Source organism: Bufo gargarizans, chromosome 5 (assembly GCF_014858855.1).
Source record: "Bufo gargarizans isolate SCDJY-AF-19 chromosome 5, ASM1485885v1, whole genome shotgun sequence".
Taxonomy (NCBI): domain Eukaryota; kingdom Metazoa; phylum Chordata; class Amphibia; order Anura; family Bufonidae; genus Bufo; species Bufo gargarizans.
The window spans coordinates 185,675,572-185,687,705 of NC_058084.1; the positions used below are offsets into that span (position 1 = coordinate 185,675,572).

General features: G+C 47.3%; 1 protein-coding gene across 3 annotated transcripts in view; it reads left to right on the forward strand.

Annotated features, from left to right (window-relative positions):
* Positions 1–544: 544 nt before the first annotated feature.
* LOC122938992 (carboxymethylenebutenolidase homolog) overlaps positions 545–12,134 on the forward strand; it is a 50,001-nt gene continuing 38,411 nt past the window's right edge. Inside the window, exon 1 of one of the 3 annotated variants that reach the window (XM_044294901.1) lies at positions 545–665. Coding sequence is in view for 1 of the 3 variants with exons in the window: in XM_044294900.1 (XP_044150835.1) it covers positions 1,268–1,389 (122 nt within the window). In the remaining 2 variants the exon portion in view is untranslated. Of the gene's footprint in view, positions 666–705; positions 1,390–6,360; positions 6,422–12,134 lie in introns of those variants that run through there. The other 2 variants (XM_044294900.1, XM_044294902.1) reach the window with 2 other exon arrangements.

A 12,134-nucleotide genomic window follows, 5' to 3' on the forward strand; every position in this document is an offset into this window, starting at 1 on the left:
TGTTCTGCCGTCATAGCAGCAAATCAACGAAAATCACTGCAGTTCTGGATATGGCGCTTCATGGACGACAACAGCCAACGGATCCTGCTGACTATGATGAGATCTGATGGGTTTCCATCTGCCAGGCTAGAAAATTGTGTCCAGCATTTATGACCTGATCTGCGAATGAGGCCCCAACACAGATGTGGTCAAAGCCTTTTATGTTCTCTAGCATCAGATTATGATGTTCTGCAGCAGCTAAGGTGTGTATAAGGAGGTTCTGCAGCAGCTGAGGTGTGTATTAGGAGGTTCTGCAGCAGCTGAGGTGTGTATTAGGAGGTTCTGCAGCAGCTGTGGTGTGTATTATGAGGTTCTGCAACAGCTGAGGTGTGTATTAGGAGGTTCTGAGGCCGCTGAGGTGTGTATTAGGAGGTTCTGCAGCAGCATGAGGTGTGTATTATAAAGGTTCTGCAGCAGTCAGAAAAACATCAGTTGTGACTGGATAAGATCCTTTAGATTTCTGTGTCTGCACTTTGAAATGTCCCTGCCCTGTCCTGTTCCTCTGCCAGCACACATCATACTGTGACCTGACTGACCAGTCCAGACCTGACCTGATCCCGCACAGTCAGCAGCCCAGACTCCAGACTAGACTACTCCCTGACTGCACTCTGCCAGCAGCACAAACGGTAAGTCAGCATCAGGGAGGAGGTGAAGCATGACACACTATATAAAAAGTAGCAGCAGCGGGCACAATTCATTGGGTAAGGCTAGGTAGTCACTTGCCATCAGATTGTGGTATTCTGTTCCAGCATACCAGCAGAATACCAGAATCGCCAGATGCCAAACACTGCTGACACCTGCCGGATCCCATTCACAATAATGCGGTCATTCAAGATTGTTTTGCCTTTTGTTTTTGCTAGAATCTGCAATGGAGGCTTCTGCTGGAACCTCTGCAGTAGATGTGCACATACCCTAAGGGGTGCGATGGGTCACTCACGAGGGGGCCCAATTCAGATTCTTGCCAGTGATTTCTATGTACGCCCCTGCGCTTAACCCTCTCCTCCCTGAGCTGACAGAAACCTCTCTCAGCTGCAGACCTCTCCCTCTTTCCCCACAGCAGAGCCTCTCAAACCCTTCATTAACCCTCTCCTGCACTTGCGAGTTATTCAGCTAATTCCTGGCTATTAACCCATGTTATTTCACATGCAAAACATCACTCCCCTCAGCCCCCTTTAATATACAGTCCCATGTAAAATGCACCAATTCCCTCCATTCAGCCCCCTCCTACATGCATCCATTGCTCTCTCCTCTGCTGCTGCTTCCTGATTCTAGGAGGCTCTGCCCCTTCCCACGATATCATACTTACCAGGAACAGCTCTGCTCAAGACGTGACGGCACGTGGACACCAAGGTCAGCAGAAAGGAAGGGGCTGTCACCTCTGGTGTAATATGGGGGTGGCAGCAGTCTCAGAGAAGCAGGGTGCTGGCAGTGGTGTAACTATAGGGGTTGCAGCAGTCGCAATGGTGACCAAGTCCACTGGCCGGGGGTCTCATAGACCCCCTCACAAGACTATTTGTTTCATCTTCTTTCTGATTATAAATCTGAGACACTGCAGTGGAGGAGACTGCAGAAGAAGATATGACGCTGCATATCACCCACTGTCAGAAAGGAGATGATTAACCTTTTAATGACAAAAGTCACACTCGATCGTTATGTAGTCAAGGGAGGGAAGATGTGGAGAAAAATGCAGCTGGGTGGTTGTAAGGGTTACATTGTTCTCATAGTCTGACCTCCCAAATGTACACTCCCTACTTTTCACCCAAGTCCCTCTTTGTTAAATGACCCTGTCTGTGATCTGAAGTATAGATTTGCATGATCACATTTACAATATTGATGCAGAAAGTGTTTGTCTGGTTACGATCTGTATATTAGAGCCCGCCTTGTAGATTGTTTCATTATTTGATGCAATTTGGATTTTAGCCATTTTTATATTCAGATAATTTTGCTCTATTTAAAAGAAAACGATTGAAGTGTACAGATATGCAGGAAAAATTGATCTTAACACAGTGAACCATAGGTGTCCCTCTTTGACCATCCAAAAAGTTGGGAGGTCTGCCATAGCACACGTCTCTATAGAAGAGACTGCTGAGCTGCTCAGGAGATCACAGTCCACCCCCACCACTACCCACAGTACAGTAGGGTTATCCAGTAACTAGGGTGAGGTTCATATCAGGACCTACAGCCCCACGAGATTAAAGCTGGATATGCACTGGCACCAGAGAGGAACCACATCAATAGGACTATACAGAAAGCACAGTGTGGTATGAAAGCCCTCTGTCAAACACCTTAGATGCTACGGTGGCTGTTTAGGACAGAGCTGCATTGGGAATTTCGGGACACCACATAGACAAAGAATTTGGACCTTTGCTTCCCTGTGTGGAAAGTGGCAGGAGGGATGACAGGGGGGAGACATAAATCATCAAGGGCTGTGTGGAAGGGTGGGGTGAAGACAGTAGGTGGGCAGGGGGTCTGTAAGGGAGAAAGGCAGAGAGAATGGGTGGCGGTATTGGGGGAAGGACAAGGCTTGGAAACATTAAAGGGAACCTGTCACCGGGATTTTGTGTATAGAGCTGAGGACATGGGTTGCTAGATGGCCACTAGCACATCCACAACGATTTGATACATATGCAAATTAACCTGAGATGAGTCCTGTCCCTGAGATGAGTCCTGTACGTGAGATGAGTCAGGGACAGGACACATCTCAGGTTAATTTGCATATGTATCAAATAGTTATTTTTACACAATAAAAGCACACAGAGCTATGGGTACTGGGTATTGTGGATGTGCTAGCGGCCATCTAGCAACCCATGTCCTCAGCTCTATACACAAAATCCCGGGGACAGGTTCCCTTTAAAGCAGCAGTGAGAGAAGTAAGGCCAGAGGGGAGATCTAACCTGACAGAGGTTTTGTGGGAAGGCAGGGTGGAGATAGGTCGTATGCATGGGGTCTGTGAAGGTATGTTCCTATCAGAGGCGGAATGGGAACTTAAAGTAGCCCTGAATAGGGCCCCATGTTGTAGTCGGGTTTAAATTCACTGAAGGTGGGCCAACACAAGTAGGCAGGGATACCAGAAGTAGGAGGGGGCAGCAATACCATAGTGCAACACAAGATACCACCCGTGCAGAGTCAAATACAAAAGTGCAGCAAAAAAGCTGACTCAGCAGAATCAAATACCACAGCACATAATACTGCTGTCCTCACCACAGTATTTAACCGTATCACTATCCTGTTGGCCACTGGCCAAGTACATAAGTACTTGACACTCATAGCATTAATTAATGCTAAGAGCATCCAATTGTTATGTACCCGGCTAGCGGCAGTGAGGAGGGCTCGGGCAGTCCCCTAGGTATTGGCCCACCAGGAAGTTTGCTGCTTTTTTTTTTTCCACATGGAAAAAAAAGCAAGTGTTGTTTCCCATTGAAATGAATGGGAGGCTGTTTAAGGTGTTTTTGAAACTCATTTTGAGGTGAAAACATGCCAAAATCAGCAATACAGAATGGACAGAACTGTGTAGTTCTGGCACCAGAACTAAATTCGAACAGGCATGGGTGCTGGTGTTGGACCCCCACCAATCAGATAGTAATGCGCTATCCCGTGGTTGTCAACAAAACTGTTTTCACTGGTTTGTTGCATCATGGCGCTAGTTCAATGCAATTATATAACACTGTTATCAGTCATTACCTATACTGTGCTACAATTATCTGCCTATGACTATTTTGTGACCTGCATTTATTGGTTTCATCACCTTGTTATCCTGGTTCCTTGATGAACCACAGTATGGAAACACGTTGGGACCTAAGTTCTCAGTGTATCCACCATTTATTCAAGTGATATGTTTAACAGGGTCTGTCCAGGACCCAGCAGCACACTCCATTTGTACTAACTTACAATGTGCTTACTGCCAGGAAGTTGCCGCTATGTTCCATTCCGCCACTCTGTCATGTGACCCACCTAACTGCATATCAACTGACGTAAGGCCCATGACTGTGGATGACTGGTTGCCTGTCCTCTGTGACATGGTAGAATTTTTGTATGATCCCTTAAAGGGTTTCTACCACTTAGGTGTCACATATTTGGCTGTCAGACACTAGCGATCCGCTAGTGTCTGCTCTGGCCAACCATCCTAATATAATTGCTTTTGGGACGGTGGTTTGGGTAAAAAAACTACTTTTATTAATATGCTAATGAGCCTCTAGGTGCTATGGGGGCGTCATTAGCACCTAGAGGCTCCGTCTACCTTTAGAAACTGCCGCCCCCAGCGCGTCCCTCCAGCCCGCCCATCTCCTCCTGAATGCGATCCTCCTTGTGAGCGCCTGTATTCGGCGCATGCGCAGTAAATGTCTGACAGCTTCCCTGCTCAGACATCTCCATTGCGCCTGTTCCTCGGAGCACTATGGCGTCATCGCGCAGGCGCAGTGGAGATGTCTGAGCAAGGAAGCGGTCAGACATTCACTGCGCATGCGCAGAATACATACGAGGATCGCATTCAGGAGGAGATGGGCGGGCTGGAGGGACGCGCTCGGCGGCGGCAGTTTCTGAAGGTAGACGGAGCCTCTAGGTGCTAATGACGCCCCCATAGCACCTAGAGGCTCATTAGCATATTAATAAAAGTAGTTTTTTTAGCCAAACCACCGCCCCAAAAGCAATTATATTAGGATGGTTGGCCAGAGCAGACACTAGCGGATCGCTAGTGTCTGACAGCCAAATATGTGACACCTAAGTGGTAGAAACCCTTTAATAAGGGATCTAACCATGTTGTCTGCAATGCTCCAAATCTTAAAATTCAGTCTAGGGGCAAAATAGTGAGAAGACATGACTCATAGTGATATTTGAGTCTATATTCTTCTGATCCCAATCGGCAGAAGCAAAAACCTGGGTGTCACCCTTACAACCTATAAATACAAATGAGCCAATAGAATTCTGACACACAGGTCTAGATGTCTTCTAATTAAGATAGCTCTTAGGCGGGCCAGGTGGCAAAGCACAGCAATTCCTTTCTCTGAAATGAACAGCTCATACCAGCCCAGTCCTATGTATATCCTGTATTTATACATGATCCTAAAAATAATGCGGCACATTTATCAAGCTCGCCTGTTTTTAAGCGTAAAATGAGGCGTATTTGATTTGGCTGTCGGTCTTCTATCCAGTATTTATTAAAAGACGCACATCAGTTGATGAAATAGACCAGACTCGAATTGGCCCAGAGGAGAATCCCCAGTGGGCCCCCTGTCCACCAGCACAACACCTCAAATAACTTATATCAATATAAAGAAACTGGGTAGACTATCCAGTTTATTATTATAGACGCATCAGAAGGTTAGGATGGCCTCTAGGAATAGAGGCAGACAGGCCAGTATCCTCTCTTCCCTGGGACCCACCTTTTGAAGTTGTTGCAAAGACCCCCATAATCAATCATCTTGTAGTGTCTTGCCGCTGTCTGCCTCTGTGTGGGCAGGTAATATTTGCATGACGCTGTACAGTGGGCCCCCCCAGAATAAATTTTACTGGTTGGCTGTAGGCATCCCAGACAGAAACTGAATTAGACTTGACGTACTGTTATTAGTCTGACCTCTGGTGGTTGTTTTTCAGTTAGACAGGTTCATATTCTCTTAGACTGGTGTAATTTATTTGCGCATGAAAGCTGCATCTGTGCAGAGAAAAGTCACACATCTCCCTTAAAGTGTGACTTTTAATGCAAAAAAAAGTTGCACTTTACCAGATCTAGTAAAGCCCACTTATCTGCAAATGCGCCAGCCTCCTGTTCACGAAGCCCAAGCTTTTCATCTAGCTAGCAAATGCACACTCCAGGGCAGCCAGAACAGTTAGGGATACTGTACACTGAAAACATTGGCTATGATCAGTGCATATACCGTACTATTTTATCAATGTAGGACAGAATCGCTAGGGCAGATGTACTTCAGTCTACGCTATCCAAATAATCTGTACCTGCCTAGGTATAGACAGCCTATATGGAACCGCGCCTGCGCCAGTGATTCTGTCCTGCATTGTTATGATAGTAAAGTTACATCTTATCATTGGGTATGATCATGAATTGCTGGATAGGGTTAGATTAGGGATGCTCAACCTGTGGCCCTCCAGCTGTTGTAAAACTACAACTCCCACCATGCCCTGCTGCAGGCTGATAGCTGTAGACTGTCTGGGAATGCTGGTTTGCTATCTCTATTGTCTGATTGCAAATGAGCATAGGCAAGTAAGGTGTTAATTTGCTGTTGGGGGAGGAGCCTTTGTGGGAGTGTGTGTATATATATATCCACACAGTATTAGCTTGCTAATCATAGCTTGCTGCTAATTCAAGTGCTGCTTGTCTAAGTGCATTGGAGATACTCAGGAGGTAATCTGGAGGTGGATACAATCTAAACAAGTAAGATTTGTTTGTTTAAAATCGTTCCCCTCTTTACAATGGCAGACCTGGTTCTGTGCAGGAATTGTTATGCTTTTATTTCAGGTTCCACTCTTCAGAGGTTTGGATACTGTCTGATCTGTAGACAGCTCTCCATAATGCAGCAGGAAATTACCTTTTTGTGTCTTTGTGTCTCATGTTAGCTCTTGTTGGAATGGAAAAGAACTGTACAAGAAAGATGGTTTGCATCTTTCTCTCAAGGGAACAAATGTCCTCGGTGAACAGTTCCAAGTATTTGCTAAGAAGCATTTAAACTAGGAAAGGGGGGCAAAAGAGTGATAATCCAGCAGTCCGACTGCCCCCCCCCCCCCCCCCCCGGAACAATGCCAGAAGAGGCCAGTAGCACAAAGGTTAAGAAATGACAAGCTCAGAGTCTTGTCTACAAATGCTCGCAGTCTAGGGAATAAGATCAATGAACTTGAGGCTATAATGGCATCTGAGAATATAGATGTAGTGGCTGTTACTGAGACGTGGTTCAAGGGGAGTAATGACTGGGATACATCAATACCAGGGTTCTCTCTATACAGGAAAGACAGAGTAGGCAAGAAGGGGGAGGGGTGGCCCTGTATGTGAAAGATAGCATAAAATCTAATTTGATACAAGTTAGCGAGAACAATTTGGAGTCAGTTTGGGTTACCTTGCAGCTTGATAATCATAAGGTAACTCGTGTAGGTGTGATATATAGACCACCTAGCCAAGTCAAAGAATTAGATGATCTACTAGTTGAGGAAATAGCTAAAATGACATTGAAGGGGGTAGTTATCATTATGGGAGACTTCAATCTTCCTGATGTAAACTGGAAAACCAAAATAGCTAGTTCTGCCAGGAGTACAGATATTCTAAATTCCCTACTGGGATTATCTCTACAGCAAGTAGTGGAGGAGCCAACCCAGAAGGAGGCCATTTTAGATTTAGTATTCACAAATGGGAATTTGGTATCTGATATTACTGTAGGGGAAAGCTTGGGATCTAGTAATCACCAGTCAGTGTGGTTTACTATAAGTACAGTGACTGAGTCACACCACACAAAAACAAAAGTTTTAGATTTTAGAAAAACTGACTTTTCTAAAATTAGATTAGTGGTACACAAGTCCCTATCAGACTGGAACACTTTCATTGGAGTCCAGGAGAAATGGGACTACTTAAAAGTGGCACTATTGAAGGCAACAGAAAATTGCATTAGGCTTGTCAGTAAAAGCAAAAAAAGGAAGAGACCACTGTGGTACTCAGCAGAAGTGGCCAAAATTATTAAAAACAAAAAGATAGCATTTAGGAATTATAAAAAAAAAAAAAAATGAGGATGACAGACAAATTTATAAGATTAGGCAGAGAGAGGCCAAACAAGTTATAAGAGCTTCTAAAGCACAGGCAGAAGAGAAATTAGCTCAGTCGGGGAAAAAAGGCGATAAGGCATTCTTCAGATACATAAATGAAAAAAGGAAACTAAAACAAGGAATTACCAAATTAAAAACTAAAGGAAGGTATATGGAAGAAGATAAAGAACTAGCTGACTGCCTCAATTAATACTTCTGTTCAGTTTTTACAAAGGAAAATGAAGGAGAAGGACCTCAGTTAGGAAAGAAGACTAATGAATCTTTTGACGCATGTGTCTTTACAGAGGAAGAGGTTCTAAGTAGAGTTGAGCGAACACCTGGATGTTCGGGTTCGAGAAGTTCGGCCGAACTTCCCGGAAATGTTCGGGATCCGAACCCGATCCGAACTTCGTTCCGAACCCGAACCCCATTGAAGTCAATGGGGACCCGAACTTTTCGGCACTAAAAAGGCTGTAAAACAGCCCAGGAAAGGGCTAGAGGGCTGCAAAAGGCAGCAACATGTAGGTAAATCCCCTGCAAACAAATGTGGATAGGGAAATGAATTAAAATAAAAATTAAATAAATAAAAATTAACCAAAATCAATTGGAGAGAGGTCCCATAGCAGAGAATCTGGCTTCACGTCACCCACCACTGGAACAGTCCATTCTCAGATATTTAGGCCCCGGCACCCAGGCAGAGGAGAGAGGTCCCGTAACAGAGAATCTGTCTTCATATCATAGCAGAGAATCAGGCTTCACGTCAGCCACCAATGCAACAGTCCATTGTCAGATATTTAGGCCCAGCACCCAGGCAGAGGAGAGAGGTCCCGTAACAGACAATCAGGCTTCACGTCAGCCACCAGTGCAACAGTCCATTGGCATATATTTAGGCCCAGCACCCAGGCAGAGGAGAGAGGTCCCTTAACAGAGAATCTGGCTTCATGTCAGCAGAGAATCAGTCTGCATGTCATAGCAGAGAATCAGGCTTCACGTCAGCCACCACTGCAACAGTCCATTTTCATAAATTTAGGCCCAGCACCCAGGCAGAGGAGAGAGGTACCGTAACAGACAATCTGGCTTCATGTCAGCAGAGAATCAGTCTTCATGTCATAGCAGAGAATCAGGCTTCACGTCAGCCACCACTGCAACAGTCCATTTTCATAAATTTAGGCCAAGCACCCAGGCAGAGGAGAGAGGTCCCGTAACAGACAATCTGGCTTCATGTCAGCAGAGAATCAGTCTTCATATCATAGCAGAGAATCAGGCTTCACGTCACCCACCACTGTAAGAGTCCATTTTCATTAATTTAGGCCCAGCACCCAGGCAGAGGAGAGAGGTCCCGTAACAGACAATCTGGCTTCATGTCAGCAGAGAATTAGTCTTCATGTCATAGCAGAGAATCAGGCTTCACGTCAGCCACCACTGCAACAGTCTATTGTCATAAATTTAGGCCCAGCACCCAGGCAGAGGAGAGAGGTCCCATAACAGACAATCTGGCTTCATGTCAGCAGAGAATCAGTCTTCATGTCATAGCAGAGAATCAGGCTTCACGTCAGCCACCACTGCAACAGTCCATTTTCATAAATTTAGGCCCAGCACCCAGGCAGAGGAGAGAGGTCCCGTAACAGACAATCTGGCTTCATGTCAGCAGAGAATCAGTCTTCATATCATAGCAGAGAATCAGGCTTCACGTCAGCCACCAATGCAACAGTCCATTGTCAGATATTTAGGCCCAGCACCCAGGCAGAGGAGAGAGGTCCCGTAACAGACAATCAGGCTTCACGTCAGCCACCAGTGCAACAGTCCTTTGGCATATATTTAGGCCCAGCACCCAGGCAGAGGAGAGAGGTCCCTTAACAGAGAATCTGGCTTCATGTCAGCAGAGAATCAGTCTTCATGTCATAGCAGAGAATCAGGCTTCACGTCACCCACCACTGTAAGAGTCCATTTTCATAAATTTAGGCCCAGCACCCAGGCAGAGGAGAGAGGTCCCGTAACAGACAATCTGGCTTCATGTCAGCAGAGAATCAGTCTGCATGTCATAGCAGAGAATCAGGCTTCACGTCAGCCACCACTGCAACAGTCCACTGTCATAAATTTAGGCCAAGCACCCAGGCAGAGGAGAGAGGTCCCGTAACAGACAATCTGGCTTCATGTCAGCAGAGAATTAGACTGCATGTCATAGCAGAGAATCAGGCTTCACGTCACCCAACATTGGAACAGTCCATTGGCATATATTTAGGCCCCGGCACCCAGACAGAGGAGAGGTTCATTCAAATTTGGGTAGCCTCGCAATATAATGGTAAAATGAAAATAAAAATAGGATTGAATGAGGAAGTGCCCTGGAGTACAATAATATATGGTTAAGGGGAGGTAGTTAATGTCTAATCTGGACAAGGGACGGACAGGTCCTGTGGGATCCATGCCTGGTTCATTTTTATGAACGTCAGCTTGTCCACATTGGCTGTAGACAGGCGGCTGCGTTTGTCTGTAATGACACCCCCTGCCGTGCTGAATACACGTTCAGACAAAACGCTGGCTGCCGGGCAGGCCAGCACCTCTAAGGCATAAAAGGCTAGCTCTGGCCACGTGGACAATTTAGAGACCCAGTAGTTGAATGGGGCCGAACCATCAGTCAGTACGTGGAGGGGTGTGCACACGTACTGTTCCACCATGTTAGTGAAATGTTGCCTCCTGCTAACACGTTGCGTATCAGGTGGTGGTGCAGTTAGCTGTGGCATGTTGACAAAACTTTTCCACATCTCTGCCATGCTAACCCTGCCCTCAGAGGAGCTGGCCGTGACACAGCTGCCTTGGCGACCTCTTGCTCCTCCTCTGCCTTGGCCTTGGGCTTCCACTTGTTCCCCTGTGACATTTGGGAATTCTCTCAGTAGCGCGTCTACCAACGTGCGCTTGTACTCGCGCATCTTCCTATCACGCTCCAGTGCAGGAAGTAAGGTGGGCACATTGTCTTTGTAGCGTGGATCCAGCAGGGTGGCAACCCAGTAGTCCGCACACGTTAAAATGTGGGCAACTCTGCTGTCGTTGCGCAGGCACTGCAGCATGTAGTCGCTCATGTGTGCCAGGCTGCCCAGGGGTAAGGACAAGCTGTCCTCTGTGAGAGGCGTATCGTCATCGTCCTGCCTTTCCCCCCAGCCACGCACCAGTGATGGACCCGAGCTGCGTTGGGTGCCACCCCGCTGTGACCATGCTTCATCCTCATCCTCCTCCACCTCCTCCTCATCCTCGTCCTCCTCGTCCTCCAGTAGTGGGCCCTGGCGGGCCACATTTGTACACGGCCTCTGCTGTTGCCAAAAACCTCCCTCTGAGTCACTTCGAAGAGACTGGCCTGAAAGTGCTAAAAATGACCCCTCTTCCTCCTCCTCCTCCTCCTGGGCCACCTCCTCTTCCATCATCGCCCTAAGTGTTTTCTCAAGGAGACATAGAAGTGGTATTGTAACGCTGATAACGGCGTCATCGCCACTGGCCATGTTGGTGGAGTACTCGAAACAGCGCAACAGGGCACACAGGTCTCGCATGGAGGCCCAGTCATTGGTGGTGAAGTGGTGCTGTTCTGTAGTGCGACTGACCCGTGCGTGCTGCAGCTGAAACTCCACTATGGCCTGCTGCTGCTCGCACAGTCTGTCCAGCATGTGCAAGGTGGAGTTCCACCTGGTGGGCACGTCGCATATGAGGCGGTGAGCGGGAAGGCCGAAGTTACGCTGTAGCGCAGACAGGCGAGCAGCAGCAGGATGTGAACGCCGAAAGCGCGAACAGACGGCCCGCACTTTATGCAGCAGCTCTGACATGTCGGGGTAGTTGTGAATGAACTTCTGCACCACCAAATTCAGCACATGCGCCAAGCAAGGGATGTGCGTCAAACTGGCTAGTCCCAGAGCTGCAACGAGATTTCGCCCATTATCACACACCACCAGGCCGGGCTTGAGGCTCACCGGCAGCAACCACTCGTCGGTCTGTTGTTCTATACCCTGCCACAACTCCTGTGCGGTGTGGGGCCTGTCCCCCAAACATATGAGTTTCAGAATGGCCTGCTGACGTTTACCTGGGCTGTGCTGAAGTTGGTGGTGAAGGTGTGTGGCTGACTAGATGAGCAGGTGGAAGAAGAGGAGAAGGAAGTCGAGTAGGAGGAGGTGGCAACAGGAGGCAAAGAATGTTGCCCTGCAATCCTTGGCGGCGGAAGGACGTGCGCCAAACAGCTCTCCGCCTGGGGCCCAGCTGCCACTACATTTACCCAGTGTGCAGTTAGGGAGATATAGCGTCCCTGGCCGTGCTTACTGGTCCACGTATCTGTGGTTAGGTGGACCTTGCCACAGATGGCGTTGCGCAGTGCACACTTGATT